The sequence below is a fragment of the Aspergillus affinis genome, assembly GCF_023601865.1.
Source record: "Aspergillus affinis strain CMG 70 chromosome Unknown NODE_108_length_126046_cov_85_726607, whole genome shotgun sequence".
Lineage (NCBI taxonomy): Eukaryota > Fungi > Ascomycota > Eurotiomycetes > Eurotiales > Aspergillaceae > Aspergillus > Aspergillus affinis.
Window position 1 is genome coordinate 76,512 of NW_026515889.1, and position 21,453 is coordinate 97,964.

Sequence of the window (21,453 nt, forward strand, 5' to 3'; positions counted from 1 at the left end):
TCAACAATCATAAACCAAAAGGAGCTCTGGACTCAAATTCGTCAAATAAAAGCAAACTACACCAGCCATCTCGTCTTTCACCACAAATGGGCAGTCCCATCGATGTACTTCAGAACCTTCAAGGACTTCGACCATGATCCCAACGCCCTCATCACCGAGGAGTTCAATCGCCTAGCCAGTTTACGCCGGTGGAAAGAAGGCTCCCAGACTTGGAACAAGCAGTGGAACAGATTCGTCAATCTGGAGTACAACCGGCTGATCGGTAAGAGGGAGCTCGCCACGCTCGACGATTGGAGGACGCTCTGCGAGCAGCTCGGCCTGGAGGGCCCCTTCCCCTCCATCAAGAAGTGCAAGAAGGTATGTGCTCTCTCTCTCTCTCTTTCTCTCTCTCTCTCTCTCTCTCTCTCTCTCTCTCTGTGTGTGTGTGTGTGTGTGTGTGTGTTTAGGGGAAGGAGTCCCTTATCTTTTGCGTTGGTTTTGGAGCGGAATGAAGGTTAGGTGATCGGATCTAGCTCACGCGGGTGTTGTGTAGGCCATGAAGGGGGTACATATTAACATTGTGGACTTTTTGGAGGCGCAGCAGACGGGCACCACGCCGCAGCGGTTTGACACCAAGGAGGCCCTCTCGGAGTATACCCTGACAACGAGACGGTTCTTCAACAGGAAGGTGGTCAAGGGGGATAAGCTGCTGCGAGAGCTGTTGAAGGATTTTGACTAGGGGATGTTGATGTGTACGCGATGATGGATTGCATGATTTTTCTCTCGTACTGAGCGGTGGCGCCCCGGGACTGTTTGTTTTTCTTTCTTTCTTTCTTTCTTTCTTTCTTTCTTTCTTTCTTTCTTTCATGATACTAATCAATTCATTAATTAATGTGTTGTTGGTAAGAAAAACGTAAATTGAGCTGACAATGACTTAGCAGTAGATGACCATCGTGAACTTCGTCAACAATCCCATGCTGTATGTGGGCATCAAAAAACATATTGACAAATGGATATTAAGGTCAAAACGACCCGATGATTACTTATAGTACAGACAGATTCAGATCACAATCGACTCGCCGGATCACAGTCCCTTCTTCTCAGATTCCAGTCGCTCGCGTTCCACCACGTACCCAACCGCGCGGGCAAGACCCTCGTCCACCGAGACGAGAGGCACGTAGCCCAGGCGGAACTTGGCCTTATCGGCGGAGTAGTAGCGGGTCATACACGAGTAGCGGACAACTCTGCGGTTCAAACGGGGGGTCTTGCCAATAAGTCCGAAGACGGTCTCGACGATAGCACCAAGGGGGCCCAGGAGACCTTCGGGAAGCGCCCACACCTCATGAGGCTCAACAACCTTGTCGGCGAGCGCCCATGCAGCGCGAGTCATATCCCAGAAGTAGACTGGAGAATCGTTGGTCACGTTGAATGCCTCTCCGTCCACACGCTCGTGGTCCAGCGGTTCAGACTGCCCGGAGTCATACCGAGTCTTGGTGCCAAGCAAGCGCCACGCGGCCAGCATATGGGCGTAAGCGATGTTGCCAACGTACGTGAAGTCAAACAGGTTGTTGTTCTCACCGAGCTGCAGGCGCAGAACAGCGGGCGACGCCTTCGACGAATGTTCCAGGATTTTGTATGTGAACGTGGTATCCTTCTCACCGTAGATACCGGCGGGACGAACAGCACAAGTCAACATCGACGAGGGCGAAGTGCGGTTGTACTTCAAGACCTTTTCTTCTGCGTCCGCCTAAGACAATCAATCGTCATTAGCGCATGTGTCTCTCACTCCACAACCAACGCGACCAACATACCTTCGTCTCCGAGTAGTACTCCAACTGCTGCTTTCCCCTGATGTAAGGCCACTCCTCATTCACGTTGATCAGGTCGCTTTGCGTATCGTGCACCACAGAGCTAGAACTCGTGTAGACGAAAGCGCGACATTTTCCACCCCACTCGCCATGAGCGCCGCCCGCGACCTCCAGCAGCGTCTGGGTCCCCTCGACATTCACCTTGTGCAAGAGCGGCTTGTTTCCCTCCAGGACGTTCGGCGTAGCGGTATGAATGACCACGTCGGGCTGGACGGCGCGAAAAACGGATAGCATGGACTCGACCGACGTGATGTCTCCGTCGTAGTACTCGGCGCCGGGCAGTCGGTTGTTGGACGTTCTCAGATCGACGACGGACACCTTCGCGATGTATCTGGGGTAACGGTCTCCCAGGTTAGGGTATTCAAAGCGAGCGTCTCCTTGCGGCTTGGGGAGGGCGACGCTGGGGTCGGTCTCCGAGGGAAATCCAAGCAGTTGATCGACAATGTGCCAGCCCAGAAATCCGCAGCCACCGACCACCAGGACCTTGCCCAATTCCATCGTGGAACGTTTAGTAGTAGACATAGCGGCGATATCAAGATGAAAGGATCCGAGTTCAAAAGAAAAAAGAAAAAAGGAGAAAGGGTGGTTGGTATAATGAGGGAGGGAAGAGGGGGAGAGAGGCAGGCGGACAATAGTGAAGGGTCAAGGGAGACTGTCAAGTTGGTAAAGTTTGGGGAGGAGAAAAGGAAAAGTCCGGGGCCAAAGAAGCTCGGACCCGTTCATTTCCACTTCCGTCTTTCGCCCCCGACTTTAATCTACGAAAAAGCGTGGTCTCGGCCATGGTGAATGGAAAAATTCTTTTCTTTTTTGATGTTCTAACTTAAGTTGGAGATGATTGTGGAATTCATGAAAACAAACAGACCGAATAAATAAAATATCCCATTCCCTCAACGCCTCGGCCACACTTGCGTTGCCTTCAATTCATGGGACTCACGTTACAAGCAGACCCAAAGGAAACAAGAGTGACATCAAATGCAATAAGAAACTAATTAAAACCGAGAAAAATGATGAGAAACAAAACTCCAGGCGTCCCAGGCATCTGTTTTCGCTAATAAAAAATGGCATAACTCGTGTCTCTGATGAGCATCATTAGAACCAAGAACGTCAGGGCCATCACTCGACGCTCCTCTGAACCGATCTCCGTAACTGCCGATTGTACTGCTTCTTTTCGTCTGGGCTTCCCCAGAAAAGCTTGGTGGCTTCGGGGTTCACAGTAGTTCGAGGGTCATAAGGCGGCGATTCTTCCTCCATTGCGGCAACAATGGCTTCGATGTGGAAGCGCATCTCGTCGGGTCGCTGAGGGGAGTAGCAAAGGACCCCGGATGGGGACACGCGGATATGAAAGAGCGATGTTTCAACGAGGACGCGAGGCTGCTCGTCGGGGAAACGTGGACTCAAGTAGATCTTGAACTTGAAAATGCCCCCGTCTAGCTGGGTCATGGGCCGACCGAAATAAATAAACTCCCATAAAAAAGGGTTGCCGTCCACCAAGCTCAAATCGATCGTGAAGTTCTTTTGGCTCTTGAAGTGCTCCACAATCTGTTCGTACTGACGCTGCAGGTTGACCGCAATGCCCAGTTCCTGCTTTTTGGCCTGGGATCCTTCATCCACCCAGCCAAAGGTCTCCTCGAAGATCTTGTCCTTGACCTGACTCAGGCGTCTTTTGAGCTCGGGGTAGTTGAAATGACCTTCCATTCCGTTCTTGTAACCCTCGAATGGCATGGTCTCGAATTTACGTTGGGGTGGCGTTTCCGGGATAGCCTCGTCAATGGTTTGCATATAGGACTCGAAGTACCACAAGAACCGCCTTTTACGGAAATCATCAAAGGTAATGATCTCATCATCGTCATAGAGATGTTGGTCTCCTTCATCAGACGAGCTGAAAGTATTCTGAATCGCGTCAGTTTGGACGCATAATGCCGACTCTAGTGGTTCGATGACCGCGATCCGGAGGGATTCGTGACGAATCTTGCAAGCGACGCGGTCAGCATTTCCAACGCAGACCGCTAGATCAGAGCGGTTGATTTGTTACCTTGGCACAGTAAGATTTCATGCTGAGTTTGTCTGTTCTTGACGTTTTATTCTCGTAGCCAGGCTCGTTCTCATATGGGTTGTTTGACATCAGGCTCTGGATTGAGATCAAGATCGACTCTAAGCCCTGGGCGGACGACCATTGCTCTCCTCTCTGCCCCTGCCAGGTACTGTAAAGCAAATTAGCTGCTCGCTCTGTCCTCACAGTCAAAGAACACTCTTGGAATTTTACCCCAAAATAGACCTAGAATGTATTAAAGGGTGGACGGTTAGAAAGTGAGGTGCCAGGGAGGTTGAAGAGCTCACAAGCAAACCTTGCCGCAGGCATAGATATTTGGGTTGAAACGACATCGCCCTCCGTTCGTGGTCATAGCTTGAACTTTCGGAGGCTTTGCGGGGTATTCTGAAGAATGACACAGGTCGGTGAGCTGAGTTCGTCGCACAGAGATCCTGTCTCGGAGTCGGCCTACCTCTACCGAATTTGATTTTAAACTATGTAACCTAGCAGTCAATATATTGAATCGAGCGCTTAAGTATTGAAAGAAATGCCGGATGTGAAAGCAAAGTAAATAAGAAAAGTTATCTCAAACGCACCTCAAAGAACCCGAATTGGTAGGGGGTGCCCGGGGGCCCCAGGATAAGAGCTTGCACATCTCGGATATCAGAATCCTTGAATCCCACGGCGAGAGCTACGCCGCCCGAAGAGAGGCAGAAGTCAGTTTATATGGGATGATTACCAAAGGCGCTCATCAAGCTTGACAAGGAGCGTGGCTTACAAAGGTCGGCATCTTGTTGGATTTGTTTGATTTCCTAGTACCCCGCGTTGACGGCGCTCGTTAGTTTTCAGACGACTCCAAAGAACCACGGACCCGAGAAGCAAGAAAGGGGGGAAATACCCTGGTAATGCGCAGCGTGGCTTGGTCTGACATTTTTACGAGGGGAGACAGTGCCGGTTGCTGGGCAGGTCGTCAATAAAGGACGAGGCCAGTTGGACGGCTAAGAAGTTGTCGATGATGATGATGGCGATGGAAGGGCAAAAGTCCCCGAAGCGAGGGAGGAACCAGGCGCTTTCCACGTGTGGTCATGAACCGGAAGATGGAGAGGCGCCCGGGCTGGTTCGTGCCTGATTTATGCTGGTTGATCCGAGGACGAGGAGGAGGTGAGGTGAAGAGAGCCGCCGGGACAGGAGCTCCAAAAAGACGGATGCACACAGAGCAAACGCCAGGCGACTGGTACCTTCCGACGAACTATAAATGACACCTTCGGTCCGGCAGAGGTACCTCCTCTCGAGACTATATACCATACTGGAGGGCTAGCTCTCTTTGTTAGATCCATTCTGATCTGGTTTGTGTTTTCTTTATTCTATTTTCTTTATTTGTTGTATGTACAAAACTCCGGAGTGGGGAGACTACATATCTTCGTAAGATCTGACGGCGCTTTCTTTCACCTTTGGCGGCGTCAAACCTCTCCAGGATCGGAGCAAGGACGCACCGTGCATTGTTTTTAATCAGTCCAGCCGATTGAGGCCACCGTTTAATTTGACGCCGTATCTAACCCTTTTATTTACTGAGTGGTAACTGGTAAGTGGTGAATACACTGGCCCAACTCCCAAGGGTCTTGGTCCAGTCGAGTGGAGACTAGCGCCTACGTAGGCGGCACTACCGCCGCTTACGGCGTAGTCGCTTTAGCGATCACATCCAGGACGGAGTCTGTCGTGGGTAACACTGTAGGAGTATTCTGGACAGAGTACACTGTGTGGACTCGGTACTGTGTCCACGATGATGGCGTATCAGATATTCTCTGTACCTTGCAGGAAGGGCTGGATCTCCAAAGGAATGGAAGTCAAGATCCCATATGAGTAATGATATCTGAGGACTCCTACAACCCCTGTTTCACCGCCTGCACGGGATGGAGTCGACGTCCACTTTCCCCCCTGCTGGCGGTACGCCGTCGACGGTGGACACTCAACCTTCATTCCTGATTCCCTCGTCTTCTTGGGCCATCGAACATTAGACTACCGCTAATCCGTACTTATTTTTAACCTCCCCTCTCTTTGCCCCTGATTGATCCCTGCCATTGGCCGTTCGTGGGACCCCGCCAACATGGAACCTCACCCTTCTTGACTTACCTTGCTGGGATTTTTTGGGACTGGAGAATTCTGCTTTGCCGCCCGAGGGGTTTCTGCCGGAACAACTCTGTGGTGGAGGAAGGGTAAATACCTCAATACAATTGTGATATATTGGGGACGTAGAGTAAGCGGGATGCCTCTGGGATATGATCCAGAACTCTATCTCATACTCAGGATGGGAGGTGTGAACCCTCTGGATAGCCCTAGCTACACCGACCGTCACCGATCCGATCGTCCGCCACGAGAGCACCGACGAGCGGGCGGTGGCTGGGGCGGTGAATACATACACGTGACCATCCCTAGTGGGCAGGCGTGAAGAAGCCGCCCAGCATAGTTTAGGGGGGAGGAGGAGGAGGGGAGAACGGAGAGCAGAGAGTGAGAGAGACAGAGAGTCAGAGAGTCCTAAGAAAACCACCGCCAGCATCTTTCTCCCCAAGCACGCGCCTCTCTCCTAACCTTCTCCTTCTCTTTCTTCCTCTCTCTCTCTCTCCCCCTCTCTTCCTCTCTTGCTTCCTCTCTTTCTCTCAGACCGGTTTTCGCTCCCTCGACCAACTTTCGTTTTCCCCCATTCTTTTGATTCCGGTCGGAGACCCCCGTCTCCCGTCCCTTGGTCCGTTGGAAAGGGACTAGGAATGGTTGTGATCTCGGGCAGTTTACTCCGCCGCCTGTTGGTCTCGCTTTGAGCTCCAACCTTTTTTCAATTCCGCCGCCCTCGACTCGGGCGGTTGCGCTCCTTGTGACATATCTTTCCACCCCCCCAAAAAAGCTCTCCGCTCGTGCCTCGGTCTATGACAATTGCGTCTCGTAGATCGAGTTCGTCTTTTCATCCTCAATCCTCGACTTTCCAATTTCCCCGCAAGTTTCATCCACATGGCGTGAGGTGAGTTGGTACGGAAAACACCCCCAGTGCCCCTAAACTGCCCCGCGCAAAGAAGACGAAAAAGGCGGTTAGGGCCTGACTTTTTTCTTTCTGTTTTTCTCGTTTCGTTTCGCCGTGCAGAGGACGCCATAATCCTGCAGTACTTGATCCCGATCGCTCGGTATCGTAACATCCTGGATCTTCTCTTTGTTTATCCCGTCCTCGAGAATTCGATTCTACCCAGTCTTGGCGGCAAACCCATCGCTCGAAGCCACTCCCGAGGATCAGCACACCCTGGCCGCAACCCTCGCCGTCGACCCCCTCCGAGATAATCGTCGAGACGCATTCATTCGAATTGTCAACCGCAGAGTGCCTTTCAGGAAATGCCTCCCGGCGACGTTCCTTTGCCGGACAGCCTCGTGCCGGGCAACGGGGCTGTCCGTCCCACGTTAAACACTAGTGGCTATGGAGGAGGCTCCAAATCGAATACCCCCACGTCACCTGCAGATAGCAATGTCCCCTTTGACTCGCCACGTACGATCTCGGGCGCAAGAAATGGGAACAGCCCGGTCGATGGTCCTCCGAACGCCGATACCCGAATGAGTCGAAGGTTTGAATCAACCAACTCTACCTCGCGCGACCCGTCCACACCGCGCGATCCGACTGGTTATTGGGAACGGTCCACGCCGCGTGATAGGTCTCGCCCGAATGGCCGACCGCATACGAAATCGCCAGCTAGTACGTCCAGGATTTGTAAAAAGTGCGGTGACCCTCTCACCGGTCAATTTGTGCGAGCTCTGGGTGCGACGTTTCATCTGGAGTGCTTTAAATGCCAGGTAAATTTCCCAACATTCACTAGTCCCCTCATCTTCGTACCCACTATGATCGGTGGCTGACTGGTGGCACAGGACTGCGGCCAAATCGTGGCATCCAAGTTTTTCCCCATCGATGCGGAGGATGGCAGTGGCCAGTATCCCCTATGCGAAACGGACTATTTCCGACGACTAGACCTCCTCTGTCATGAGTGCGGCGGTGCCCTGCGTGGCTCGTATATCACGGCGTTGGAACGCAAGTATCACATTGAGCATTTCACCTGCTCCGTTTGCCCCACAGTGTTCGGTGCGCAGGACTCGTACTATGAACACGAGGGCAAAGTATACTGCCACTTCCACTACTCGACGCAATTCGCCCAACGATGCCACGGCTGTCATACGGCGATTCTGAAACAGTTCGTAGAGATTTTCCGCAATGGCCAAAATCAACACTGGCACCCCGAGTGCTACATGATCCACAAATTTTGGAACGTTCGTTTGGCACCGACCGGTCAGCCTTTGGAGCCCGTTGAATCAGAACAGGATGCCACCGATGAGGAGCGCAACAGGGTGCGGGAGGAAGAGGACGTGATGGAGGAGAAGGTATATAAGATATGGAGCATCCTCTCGAGCTTTGAGGAATCCTCAGCCGCATGCATCTCCGACATGCTTCTTCATGTCAGTAACGGCACTTACGTTGACGGTGTTCTCGTTGCCAAACGATTTATTGGACATGTCGATGTGCTGTTCACCGCCATTGACCAACTGGCCCAGCTGATTAAGGCTCAAGGCATGAAAGGTGAGCAATCGCTCTGCCACGACGGAAAACTGGCCAGTTAACTAACTGTCTCCCGATCTAGATCTTGCCTATGGCCGCGAAGCGAAACTCCTCTGTAAGAAGATTGTAGCGTTTTTCGCATTGCTGTCGAAAACCCAGGAGACCGGCGTCCGGAAACTTGGGGTTACCCAAGAGCTTCTCTCTCTGGTCACCGGTCTTGCGCACTATCTTAAGCTTCTCATCCGTATTGGCTTACAGGGGGCTCTGAAGCTGGAAAGAGAGCAGGAGCACCCCAACGGCTTGCACCATTTCCTGGATCGTCTTGGGGACCTGGAGGCACTCAGGCCTATAGAGGAAGAAGAAACCCCTGCGGATCTGATGACGGGCGTGGAAGTTCTGGCAGATCAACTCTCGGATTGTTGCGTCTCATGCAAGGAACCGATTGACGATGAATGTGTGATGCTAGGCGACAACCGATGGCATGTCAAGCAGCCCCATTTGATATGCTCAGGATGCCAGAAGGATTTGACCGTTACTCTTCAGGACGCCTTGTGGAGTCCCAAAGATAAGCGCCCCTTCTGTAATGCGTGTGTTGGCCAGCGCGGAATTGCTGCTCAGACGCAGAGTGGATTTACTCGCGTGAGCAAACTTCAGCAGTTCGTCTTTCTGCTGCGAGTTGCGCTTGCACGACTTCTTACCGTCTTGCAAGCTGGCGGCACTCTACCATCCGCATCAGGTATGTCGTCGACCTCAACTCACGGGCCATTTGAAACTACCTCGCTGACCTACCGACCTCGCTGTAGACGATAACTCTAGACTACCAGATGACCAGGACGGCTCACGGGCTCCACCGGGTATGGTTCGCAGATCAACCACACGGTCGAAGTCGTACACGCACGCAAACAGAGGAGCCCCTGAAGAGTCGTCTCTCGAGCAAACTGTTGGTGAGATGCGACGTCTGCGCTCCATTCGCAACGAACGGACCTTATCGACAACCTACAAAAAGGCTCGGGCGTCGCGGATCATCGACGGACCGGAAGGGAGGAGCGTGAGGCCCGGTTCCTCCGGTGGCGAAGGCGCCGATCCTCGAGGCCACGGATTTCAGATTGTAGAGGAAAAAGACGCAAATGGCGAGACAGTCACCGAGCTGACTTTTGGTAACCAGGATGCTCTGACTTTGGATGATATCCCCAGGATCGTTGCGGCCGAACAAGCCAAAGAGCAACGACCTAACGCGTACAAGCATGCTCGGACCAAGCTTGTTAACACGACCGAACCGCTCCCCAGGTATAATCAGGGCCACCAGCGTGGTGTTTCTGACGTTGGTTTGGAATCGCATCTCCTTGAACAGGGCGGACGAACCAAGAAATACTTTTCCGAGCTGTCAGCTTTGGAGTACTTTATTGTTCGCCATGTCGCCGTATTGTCCATGGAGCCCTTACTCGATGGGTATTTCACTTTGGATGAGCTGCTGTCATTGATCGAATCTCGCAAACCGACAATCTGGAACATCTTTGGCCGTGCCTTCAATAAGGAGGGCAAGAAGGTTGGAAAGAAGAAGGGCGTGTTTGGCGTCAGCTTGGAATATCTCGTCGAGAAGGAGGGTACAGAGTCTAGCCACGGCGTTGGGCCTGGCGCACTCCGCGTCCCTGCACTTGTCGATGACGCCGTATCCGCCATGCGACAGATGGACATGTCTGTAGAAGGTGTCTTCCGAAAGAATGGCAACATCCGTCGACTGAAAGACATTTCCGATATGATCGACAACAAGTACGAACAGGTGGACATGACTAAGGAAAACCCGGTTCAGATCGCGGCCCTTTTGAAGAAGTTCCTTCGCGAGATGCCCGATCCTCTTCTGACCTTCAAACTCCATCGCCTATTTGTCGTATCGCAGAGTAAGTATTTGATCACTCTCTCTGGTGTATCCTGTTGCTGACCGATTGATTTTCGTTGTAGAACTTTCCGACCCTGAAAAGCAAAAGCGGGTGCTTCATTTGACATGCTGCTTGCTCCCGAAGGCTCATCGAGATACTATGGAGGTGCTGTTTGCCTTCCTTAACTGGACGTCGTCGTTCTCGCATGTCGACGAAGAAACGGGCAGCAAGATGGATATCCATAACTTGGCAACTGTTATGACACCGAATATCTTGTATCCCAACACTAAGAGTAGCACTGTTGATGAAAGCTTTTTGTCGATTGAGGCCATCAATGCCTTGATCACATACAACGATACGATGTGTGAGGTAAGTTTTTATTTCACCTTTCCATGGCCTTGGGGATTGATGGTTTGCGTGGAGTTTTGATAACCTGACATGTCCTCCAGATTCCGGAAGACCTACAATCGGTCCTCAGCGACACCAATTTCCTCAGGGAAAATTCTGAAGTCACAACGAAAGAGATCCTCAAAAGGTATGGGGATATCGCACGTGGAAGCTTCTCACAGAAGCCTAGCAACGGCGGCGAAACAGTTACCATCACCAACTCGAACCGGGGAGCGAACCTTCCCACCTCTGCACGCATCGAGGGAGAGCCATCCCAAGACGCAGCATGGCAGGCACAGAGCTCCGTGCGGCATGTTCAAGGGTCCGGCAGCCATGCTCATTCAGCCAGCGCCACTCCCTATGGTATGGAACTCGGACCTGCTCCGCCAGGTGAGCAGCGCGAGCGCAGCACCAGCAACAGTAGCCAGCCAAACTCCATGCAGGCCGATGGACAACCTCAACAGATGCCTTACAGAGCTCGTCCGGGTGCAGGGCCCATGGGAGTTGCCAGTTGATCTTTGTCCCGTTGTATTTTGAGCGATATTAAATACCCTGCTTCCCCCTTCTCCTTTCTTCTTGCTCGCTCCTTCCACTGCATCTCCATGTCCTTTGGTTTCTCTTATCCTGCAAGTTCCAACCAAATACAAATGGCGTACAACTGGGCTGTTTTAGCGTTCTGTCAGCCTGCACAAGCCAGATAAGTCACTCGAGAGCTGCTTCACATCTGGCTGGCCTGCTTTAATCCGACGTGTGGACGTTTCTTTTTCTTTCCTTTCCTATCTTTCTTGCCCATCACCACTTAAAAGTGTAATACATTCGACGGCGAGATTCGGAGTGACTTGTTCTTGTTCTTTCTTGGCATGATGATTTGTGGTCATTCTGTTGGTTTTATCCCTGGATTTGTGTCCAGCGTGGACATGAATCTTGCACTGTCATCTCTTCCTTTGCCCATCCCGCTTTTTTTTTTTTTTTTTTTTTTTTTCATTGCATCACCGGAAACCTTAGCGTGAATATTTCCATTTGAGTTTGTTTTTCCTTCTCCTTCTCATCTATCTAACCTTGGCATTCTTTCTCTATCTCATTTCCTTAGTCTCTCTACCTTTCTTATTTATCTCTCGCTTTCCCTTTGACGGACTGTTTTTTTCGCCCTTTTGGCATTTTTTTTATTTCCCTTCGGCGAGCGAGCTTTTAGGCATTGCTCCAACACTATCACCTCCCATTGATTGCGACGTGAGGTAATTGATTAATCGGGTACAAGTCCTGCTCTGTTTTTTTCTCGTTCTTTCTTTTCTTGTCCAGCCGGTCAGTTGTGACTGCAAGATACCTGTGCTGATAACTTTTCTTTTCTTTTATACGCCCCTTTTTCCCCTTTTCCGTTTCTTACTTAAACTAAACCATTTTTTGTTTTTTGTTTTTCTACCTCATCTTATCCAATTGAAGCCTACAGCCTACATTAGCTGAGACTCTAAAGTCATTTCTCCTTATTGTGGTCCTTGGTTCACCTTTCTTTACCTTTGCCTTTAACTCGACATAACCGTTCTACTTATTAGCTACCATATATGTCTGTCTGGTGCTTGACTTGACTTGACTTGGTTTTCATCACTCGTGCTGAGATTCCGTGTGAGATAAGAGGAGATAAGAGGAGGAGAGCAGATGATAGGTTCCTTTTTCTTTCGAGAAACCAGCTGACTGCTGGACTGGACTGTACTGAGCTGGGATTGAGCATTTAGGTCTAGTCAGAGTAGTGAATGGATGATATCAGTAAGGTAGGGTAGGGAGGGTAATGGGTTTAGTTTAGTTTAGGAATTTGGTGGTGTTTTGTAGATCTCGACAATTGATGAATGATAGTTATGAATTACTTACCTACCTACCTAACTTATCATATAGTAAGGAAGTAGCACCATGTATCCTCTCACTCCGTATGGTTATCAGGGTTGGTTCAGTGATTGTTTCATGAATACCTACCAGGATTGAATCAAAGTTTAAGATCATTGTTTAAAGAGAATTATTCAACACGATGTTGGTTCCTTAATTGGTTTCGATCGCCCTAGATGGATTTAATAGAATGGAAGAATTCTCAAGGCAAATAAACATGCGCGAAACATGCAAGAGAAAGGAACCACTTCGATTATTAAGTCCCAATAATTAAATACTACCCAATGTCGATATAACACCAGAGAAAAATCCCACACAACGTACGGAGTAATTCGAAGCATAAACACGCACGCAATAATGACAAGCTAGAAATTTATTCAAACAAAGATAAGCCCACAGACTATGCTTCCGCATAGTATAGTTTGAAACTCCTATAACCCAACCATTCCATGATACGCCAATTGTTTCAACTCCCGAGTAATTCAGTCATGCCAGCCGTGGTTTCAAGACCTATTTTTGCTTTCCTATGCACTCAAGTGTAGGGTCTAGACGGTTCCTGCTTATGCCCGTTTCCGCAACACCCTACGGCCCGTTGTTGGAGCTTCACCTCCGGCGGGCGCCGTGGCCTTCCTTGTTGAAGAAGCCGTATTGCTCTTAGCAGAGGTAGAGGGGACCTGGTTGCGCGCGACTGTTTTCTTGGCGGGCACGCTGGACGTGGACGTAGTGGTCGCCTTCCGAGCGCCGGTGCCAGTGCGCGTCGGCTTGGCAACGGTTGTCCCGGACGATGCGGAGGACGAAACGCTGCCTCGGCGCTCTAATTGGCGCGTAGCAGGGCGCGGCAGAGGCGACTGGACGGACCGCACGCTCGTCGCAGCCCGGCTCACCGGTCGCTTGGTTTGCGCTTGCGAAGGGGGTCGGATGGAACTGGCGGCCGAGGGAGCAGCACGCGCGGATCGCATAGCCGATCCGGGCAGAGTTGCCGAGGTCGACTTGAGCGGACTGGACGGCTTCAGCGGCGACATGGGGCGCGACAGGTAGGACGACGTTTGGGGCTTTTCGGGAGAGGCGCGCAATGGCGATTGGGGATAGGTTCGGGAGTTGGAGGACTTGGGCGACAAGATCCGGAAGTCGGCCCCTCTCACTTCCTGGGACACGACGCGCGAAGTACCAGCTGCGGCGCCGGGCTTTCCGCGCCTCTTGGGGTTCTTCAATACGTCGAGAGATTCGCCCGCGGCCGGGGCGTTCTCCTTGTCGGAGTAATGACCTTCGTGGCTGTGATTTTCAATCAGCATGGCTGTCATTTGAAGAAAGATGTTACGCATAAGCGCAGTCCCACCTTTGCTTTTTGATCCTGCGAGACTGAGGGCTCGCGGCAGCAGCCCTTTGCTTCGCAGGGCTCATGGAAATGGCCGTCAGGCGGGATCCCTTGATAGGGCTGATGAGTTTCCTGGGCGAGCCGTTCTCGTGCTGTGCCCGGATCGCCGCATTATGCTTCTCCAACAATTCGCCCATATTCGCCTTTCGCAGAGCCACGGGAATTCGGTTGACGCGTCGTTCAATTCGAGCGCGGAGATCGCTTGCCTGGAGGGCATACTGGGCGCGAAGTTTGCGGGCGCGTTCGGTGACTGCGGTTTGTTAGCGGGGTTTTGGCGACAAGTCAATAGAGACAGGGACAGAAATGGGGTCGTACCCTCAAGCTGCAGGTTATCGATCAAAGCCTGTTTCTGGTTTCGTGTGATTCGGAGTTTCTTTTGAGGGGGGCTGGATGTGGGCGTTCGAGCCTCATTGTTGGGGTACGCGTCTTCGGCAGACTTGCGCTTGGTTCCTAGGGGAGCCATTGTGTTTTGGTATCGATGTAGAGCCGGACCGCAGAGAGGAATTAGTCGACTGAGCTTGTGTGCTGGGAGTAACAGGCGGGGGTTTGTTGAGGGTGGAAGAAGAGAGGGCGAGCGCGTGGTGGAAGAGAGAGGAAAGGAAGGGATAAACAAGCGCTGACTTAATCGATCTTAGCTCCCGAGGGTGTGACATCTCTCGCCTTCTCACTTCCGCCCAGCTCTCCCACCTCCATCTACCATCCTTCCTCACCTTTACCCCCCATCGCTTTGCAGCCCAGGACAGCTTCAAGTGCTTTCTCGACACCCCTCCATTTTGTTCCGTGCATCCGAATTATCCCAATATCTACCACTCCCCACCCACCCACACACCACCGCCAAGATGTCGCTCGAAGCAACCATGATCATGTCCGTCCTGCTCCATCTCCATTCCCAAGCTCCATGGACCTGAACTAACTGTATCTACAGTGTCGACAATAGCGAAAGCAGTCGAAATGGAGATTATACGTAAGTTCATCATACCGGATGGCCGCCCCGAGCTAGTTCTGGCCCTCAGCCCGCCTAACAGCTAGCTTCCAGCTCGACACGATGGCAAGCGCAGATCGACGCCGTCAGCGTCATCCATACCGCCAAGATGCGTGTACACCCTCAATCGGCCGTCGGTCTCATGAGCATGGGCGGCAAGGGCCCCGAGGTTCTTTCGACATTCACGACTGACTTTGGCGGAATTCTATCTGGTCTGCACCGCACGAAGATCCACGGCACCGCCCACCTTAGCTCCAGTATACAAGTTGCCGGGGTATGTTGCTACACACCACTCTGAGAGTGAATTTTCGATACAAGATATAGGGAAGCTAGGCTAACATCGATGGCGGATTTTGTAGTTGGCCCTGAAACACCGTTCCGAGAAGTCGCAGCGTCAACGCATCGTGGTGTTCTCGTGCTCGCCCATCGAAGAAGACGAGAAGACGCTCGTGAAGCTGGCGAAGAAGATGAAGAAGAACAACGTATCCATCGACGTCATCGCCTTCGGCGACCTGGAATCCGACCAAACGAAGAAACTGGAGGCCTTCGTCGAGAACGTCAAGGGTGGCGATGGATCGCATCTCGCCATCATCCCGCCCGGACCTAACCTGCTCAGCGAGGAGCTCCAGGTCACGCCCATCCTGGGCGCCGATAACTCCGGGGCTGAGGGCGCGGCCGGTGACGGCGGTGATGCCGGTGGCTTTGGGTTCGAAGATGCGGCTGAGAACGACCCCGAGCTGGCATTCGCGCTGCGCTTGTCCTTGGAGGAAGAGAAAAACCGACAGGAGAAGGAGAAGAAGGAGCGCGAGGAGCTAGAACGGAAAGAGAACCTCGACAACATCCCCGAGGAAGGCCAATCGGGCGAATCGAGCGGCGGCAAAGACAAGAAAGAAGACGGCGATAAGATGGACACCGCGTAAGGAGAGGAAACCTGAGATAGTTTTCTTTCTCTTGAGGATGACCGTTGATGCATACCCGGCGTTGTTCTTTCTTTGTGTATCTGCTTCTGCTCGTATCTACGTATCTTTTCGTTTTGTAATTCTAGAAAGCGTTTCCCACCGCGACGCTTTTGAAAGGATGACTTGATCTATGTCTGCACTATACAATCGCCCGCTATCTCAACGAGTAGATAAAAGAAAAACCGCAAAAGAAGAATGTAATCACAAAAAAGAAACGGCACGTTGTCATCAATGCAATCATTAATCCCCCCGTCCAGGGAGTCAGCAAGTCAGTCGCCGGCCTTCACCATCTTATAAAATAACCATCAAACCTGACCAGACCATACATATCACCCACTCACGTCCTCCCCCTCAACCAACCCCCCAAATGGCGATCAAACGCCTCACACCTCACCGGCATCTCCAGCTGATAAAACGGATTCTTCATAACATAATCCGCATACAGCTCGTAAATCTTCACCATCACCGAATCAATATTCCCCATCATCGGGTCCGTAAACAACAGGAATTTCGTCCCCGTGAGGGTCTGGAAACACGTCAGACGGAACTTCTCCGTCTCGAGCGTCTCGAGCCCCGTTACGGGGACGCCGGGGATGGGGAACGAGTGCGCTGTTGCGGAGGGGGTTGTGGAGGTCGTTGGCGTCGATGTCCCCGAGGGGGATATCACTGTTGAGGGGGAGGAGGATACGGTGGCGGCGGTGGGTGGGAGGGTCGAGGAGATGGGGATTCGGGGGGTGATGGAGCGGGTGATGGCGTGGACTCTGTTGGAAGGGGTTGTTAGCGAATGTTGATGTAGGGGTGTATGTGGGGTGGGGTGTCTTTATTCGACATCTATCTGGCTGGCTGGTGCATGAAGGCAAGAGGACAGGACATACCCGTGAAATGTGCCTGCTAGGACGAGATAATCGTTCGTCGAGAGTTTGCGGAGCCCGGGCTGGAATTCGCGCTGGTAGACTAACCCACCGGCTTTGTTGATGATGATGAGGGAGAAGACAGTCCTAGATAGGAATGTATTAGCTCTGCGATTTGGTATCATTTCACTCGGGCTCCAGGGTACGTTGCGACCATGCAGTTGCCTAAAGCGAGGGGGATCGCGTTATAACAGCTGGCCCGGCCAGCCAGCCAGTCAATCAGACAGATAGACGGAACGTACATGATAAATAAATGAATGGGGGCGGACAATTGCAGTCCTTGTCAGATAGAGAGAGTGGGTATGCGCTACTGTCTGTGCAGCATTCCTTGGCGGAGAGAAGAGAAACCGGTGGGTTGGGATTGAGGAGGGAGAAAGAGAGAGAGGATGATCTACATCATTGTCGAGATGGAATTGCGATGCGGAGGCGGAGGTTTGCAGCCTGTTTAGACTGCACCCGGTCAGGCGGGCAGTTTGCGTTGACCGCCTTGCGTGGGTAGTAGGCGTATACTTGTGGTGCTTAGTGCTGTGGGCTTTTAGATGGCCTATAGTTACTCTTCTTTACTTTTACAGTTGACATAGTCTGAGGGTCGAGTGATCCAAGGGACGTTAGATTAAAAGAAAACAGAAAGATATGTAAACTCATTGGACCATTTCAACCAGGACCAAGTTACTTCCTTCATACCACCATACCATCATAAGTTCACTCATCGCCAACCACAGTACTAACCATCACAATAGACTAAACAGAGCATAGCAAGTCAGCATCCAACCAAAGCAGAAAAATACCATAAGAGCAAGAAAGAGAAACTCACCGGCATAGGCTTCAACTCCTCCAAATCAATCACATCCGTTCGATACCTCTTACTCCCCTGGACATACTCCACATACTCCGGCGCCCCAGGGAAATCCGTATTATCAGCCACCGCCAGCCCCCCAGTCCTCAACAAACCCAACTCCTCCACGATCTTCAAATCCGGCACATAGAACTTCTCCCAATGGTCGAAAAACACCACATCCACGTTCCCCGGAGTCAACTTCCCCTCCGCATGCAGCGCGCGCAAGGACTCCGAGCTCTCGCCCTCCACGACATGCACGATATCCTGCAGGCCCGCAAGACGGATGAAGTCCCGCGCGATACCGGCGTTCACAGCGCTCAGCTCGAACGTGTACACGCTGGGCGATTCGGCACCGGGGTTGAGATCACGTAGGATGGCGCCCCAGGCAATGGCGGAGTTGCCGATGTAGGTGCCGAATTCAAGCAGGGTGCGAGGGGCGCGTGGCATGCGTTCGAGCTGCGCTTTCGTGGCACGGATCTTACCGTCACGGTAGGTCATCATTTTGTTGGAGATGGCGAACTCCTCGATTGCGTTGACCAGAGCCCAGGGGTTGTTGGTGTATTGGGCTTGGGGTTGGGAGAAGATGTGCGTGTGGAGAGCTTGCGCTTTGGATTCGATGGACTGTAAGGGAGGATGAGTGAGAGAGTATGGGAAGAGGAGGGGGCTGAATGAGACGTACCTCTTCGATAGACATCCTGAGTGAATTGTCCATGTGTAGGGATGGATGTATGTTGTTTATGGAAATAGAGAACCTATCAGAGTGGTGAGGAAGCGGGGTTTGAATTCAAGGTTTGAGTTGACATGAGGGGAACAAAGACTGATATGCCATTCTTATATCTGCCCCAAATATAGTTTCTTAGAGCACTATCACAAGATTCATATGATGGAGGGCTATCGCCGAGAAACAGAATACCCCGAAGATTTTCGGTCTCGAGGGTTTGCATGCCGATGTCATCCCGCTGTTTCGGAGATAAGAAGATCATCCATTCTCGCCACTCTGATGATTGCATAGTGGATCGAGTTGAAGAAGTGTTTCTAGTTCCATTCAGCATCAATGGTAACATTGGGATGGAAGTGGAGGATAGACCGAAGACCCCGAGACGCCTCAGGCAACCCCGAGATCTTAATGATCCGGAGCTAGGCCCGGGAAGGCAGTCAAGGCCGTAGAGTTCGGCATTGAGTTATCGCCGAGAGTTCGACCGAGTCTGCGTCTAATCTCCGAAGCCGAATCCAGGCCCTATCGCCGGATTCTCATCTTAAGTGACGACATTATTGCAGACTGGAGCAGATATAGACTACATGTCAGCATACCCTTACAGTCAGTGATATCATAATAATCTCTAGTAGAGAAGACTCTTCCTTTCTTTCCAATTCGTCGATATCATTCCGGTCAAATCTTGCTGGAAGAAAACAAAATAACTGTTGAATAGCAGCCCCAATTTCCGAATAAATACGTAATCAATCATTCGTTAGTTAGGTATGTATACCACAACTCCGCTGGCAACTTCCCGTGGTTTGTTGAAATGGTCGTTGAGACATCTAATTGCGCCCCCGCTCCCCTCCTTTTTCTCCGTAAAATGCAACTCTTCCTTCACTCTGATCTAGAGTCTAGTTCCCCTTCTTCGAGCACAAAAAGAACACGCTTTTTATGCCTTGGTCTCCGGCTTGGCCTCCGGCTTCGCGTCACCTCCCTTCTTGGACTTCTCCTTCATGGCGGCCTTCTTGGCGGCCTTCTTCGCCGCGGCCTCCTCCTTGGCCTTCTTGGCCTCCTTGTCACCGAACATGTCTCTCCACTCCTTGCCCTTCTCAGCCTTGATGTTGCTGAACAGGAACTTGGCCTTGGCGATCTCGTGGCCAGGCTTGACGGAGTCGGCCTTCCACTCGTCGGGAATGCGGAGAGGCTCCACGCGAAGCATCTCGTTGATGGAATCGGCGGTAGCGGGCATGTAAGGCGCGATCAGAGCGGCAATCAGGTGGATGAGGTTGAGAGCGAAACCAATGACGGCGGCACACTTCTCAGGCTCGGTCTCCTTCAGCTTGTTGTCGAGGCTGTTGGACTGCAGGAACAGGTTACCCTTCTGGGAGATCTGCAGCACCTTGTCCACACCGGCGCGCAGCTTGACGGCGTCGAGAGTTTGGACGTACTCGGCAAGGAGAGCGTTGATTTCCTCCTTGGCGACGTCGAAGGACGGGTCGGAGAACTTGGTGTAGTCCGGCACGATGTTGTCGTAGTTCTTCGAGTTCACGAACTTCACCACACGGCTGACGAAGTTTCCGAGGTTCTTCAGGAGCAGGTTGTTGTTGCAGCTGATGAACAAGTCCCAGTTAAATTCGCTGTCGCTGGTCTCCGGGCGATGCGAGACCAGGTAGTAACGCCAGACGTCGGAGGGGACGCCGGTCTTCTCGGCAGAGTCTCCGAACACACCGATGCCGCGAGACTTGGAGAACTTACCGCCCTCGTAGGTGAGATATTCGGTGGTCGAGAGGTGGTGGACCTTGGTCCACTGATCCCGGGTGCCGATCTGAGTACCGGGGAACATGACGGAGTGGTAGGCAACGTTGTCCTTTCCAATGAACTGGTAGAGCTGGACGTCGTCGGGGTTGCGCCACCACTTCTCCCACTGATCGGTGTAGTTGGCGGTGATGGAGGGATACCCGATACAGGCATCGAACCACGAGTAGATCACCTTCTCCTCGTAACCGGGCAGAGGGACCGAGGTACCCCATTGGATATCGCGGGTGATGCTTCGAGGCTTCAGGCCCTCCTTTAACCAAGCGGCGGTGATATCTTTGCCGTTATTCGACCATCCACCCTTCACCGTAGACTCCTTGATAAACGATTCGATTTCGGGCTGGAGCTTGTCCAGGTCCAAGAAGGTGTGTTTCGTGTCCTTGGGGACGGGAGTGGCGCCGTCGACCTTGCAACGAGGATTCTTCAGGTCCAAGGGATCCAGCAGCTGACCGCAGAGATCGCACTGGTCACCGTAGGCTTCGGGGTACTTGCAGTTGGGGCATTCACCCTGAATGAAACGGTCCGCCAGGAAGGACTTGTGCTCCTCGCAGTAGAGCTGCGTCGTCATGCTCTCGGACAGGAAGCCGTTCTTGTGGAGCTTGAGGAAGATGTCGTGGGTGATCTCGGTCTGGAGGTCGGTCGTCGTGCGGCCGAAGATATCGAAGCCAATGTTGAACCACTTGTAGACACCGGCATGGATCTCATAGTACTTGTCGCAAAGCTGCTTCGGGGTCATCTTTTCCTGCAAGGCCTTGGCCTCGGACGTCGTGCCGTACTCATCGGTACCTGGTAGAAAGCATAATATTAGCTCGATTTCTTTCTTCAAACAGAGAAAGCGAAGATATATCAAATTTAGATCAAGGCCGACAAGGCAAGCAACTTACCGCAGACATAGAGCGTATTGAGACCACGGCCTCGGCAGTATCTGGCAAAGACATCGGCCGACAGCACCGAACCTATAAGATTTCCAAGATGCGGGACATTGTTCACGTAGGGCAGAGCGCTGGTGATAAGGATGTTGCGCTGTCCAGGCTGGGGGAGCACCGGAGCTTTTGACTTTTGCGATTCTTCGGCCATTTTGATCCGGGGGAGTGAATGGACGTAAGACCAGAGAAGGGAGGGGCTTCGATGGGGTGGTTGGAAACGTGAAGCAGAAGTGCGAAAACCCAGGGAAGAACGTAAAGCCGACTTTGGAGTTGTGCGATAAGCTTCTCTCGTGCCTTCAATTCTCTGCTCGTCTTCGCCCCGCATTCGTGACTCATGGTCACGTGAGATGCCCCTC

The 21,453-nt window shown here is 52.1% G+C and overlaps 8 protein-coding genes across 8 annotated transcripts; 3 read left to right on the plus strand and 5 right to left on the minus strand.

Moving 5' to 3' along the window:
• Nucleotides 1-102: 102 nt before the first annotated feature.
• On the plus strand, nt 103-718 carry KD926_000335 (uncharacterized protein; the record flags this gene model as incomplete). The annotated part of the gene is made up of 2 exons (XM_053104283.1): nt 103-357; nt 533-718. 2 exons carry the CDS (start codon nt 103-105, stop codon nt 716-718), a joined length of 441 nt encoding a protein of 146 aa, XP_052952437.1.
• A 345-nt stretch (nt 719-1,063) lies between these two features.
• On the minus strand, nt 1,064-2,369 carry KD926_000336 (C-3 sterol dehydrogenase/C-4 decarboxylase; the record flags this gene model as incomplete). Its single annotated transcript, XM_053104284.1, has 2 exons — nt 1,064-1,726; nt 1,791-2,369. The coding sequence occupies 2 exons, from the start codon at nt 2,367-2,369 to the stop codon at nt 1,064-1,066; spliced, it is 1,242 nt and encodes a 413-aa protein (XP_052952438.1).
• Nucleotides 2,370-2,960: 591 nt separating this feature from the next.
• KD926_000337 (ubiquitin-conjugating enzyme E2) lies at nt 2,961-4,531 on the minus strand (the record flags this gene model as incomplete). The annotated part of the gene is made up of 3 exons (XM_053104285.1): nt 2,961-3,815; nt 3,880-4,048; nt 4,473-4,531. 3 exons carry the CDS (start codon nt 4,529-4,531, stop codon nt 2,961-2,963), a joined length of 1,083 nt encoding a protein of 360 aa, XP_052952439.1.
• Nucleotides 4,532-7,248: 2,717 nt separating this feature from the next.
• Nucleotides 7,249-11,234, plus strand: KD926_000338 (GTPase-activating protein LRG1; the record flags this gene model as incomplete). The annotated part of the gene is made up of 6 exons (XM_053104286.1): nt 7,249-7,701; nt 7,774-8,476; nt 8,538-9,191; nt 9,259-10,353; nt 10,415-10,701; nt 10,782-11,234. The coding sequence occupies 6 exons, from the start codon at nt 7,249-7,251 to the stop codon at nt 11,232-11,234; spliced, it is 3,645 nt and encodes a 1,214-aa protein (XP_052952440.1).
• A 1,920-nt stretch (nt 11,235-13,154) lies between these two features.
• Nucleotides 13,155-14,432, minus strand: KD926_000339 (uncharacterized protein; the record flags this gene model as incomplete). Its single annotated transcript, XM_053104287.1, has 3 exons — nt 13,155-13,866; nt 13,931-14,219; nt 14,285-14,432. The coding sequence occupies 3 exons, from the start codon at nt 14,430-14,432 to the stop codon at nt 13,155-13,157; spliced, it is 1,149 nt and encodes a 382-aa protein (XP_052952441.1).
• A 376-nt stretch (nt 14,433-14,808) lies between these two features.
• KD926_000340 (proteasome regulatory particle base subunit RPN10) lies at nt 14,809-15,871 on the plus strand (the record flags this gene model as incomplete). The annotated part of the gene is made up of 4 exons (XM_053104288.1): nt 14,809-14,834; nt 14,895-14,933; nt 15,006-15,225; nt 15,311-15,871. The coding sequence occupies 4 exons, from the start codon at nt 14,809-14,811 to the stop codon at nt 15,869-15,871; spliced, it is 846 nt and encodes a 281-aa protein (XP_052952442.1).
• Nucleotides 15,872-16,247: 376 nt separating this feature from the next.
• KD926_000341 (Sybindin-domain-containing protein) lies at nt 16,248-18,371 on the minus strand (the record flags this gene model as incomplete). The annotated part of the gene is made up of 4 exons (XM_053104289.1): nt 16,248-16,671; nt 16,786-16,908; nt 17,610-18,280; nt 18,339-18,371. The coding sequence occupies 4 exons, from the start codon at nt 18,369-18,371 to the stop codon at nt 16,248-16,250; spliced, it is 1,251 nt and encodes a 416-aa protein (XP_052952443.1).
• A 934-nt stretch (nt 18,372-19,305) lies between these two features.
• On the minus strand, nt 19,306-21,248 carry KD926_000342 (methionine--tRNA ligase MES1; the record flags this gene model as incomplete). Its single annotated transcript, XM_053104290.1, has 2 exons — nt 19,306-20,957; nt 21,056-21,248. 2 exons carry the CDS (start codon nt 21,246-21,248, stop codon nt 19,306-19,308), a joined length of 1,845 nt encoding a protein of 614 aa, XP_052952444.1.
• Between the last annotated feature and the right edge of the window lie 205 nt (nt 21,249-21,453).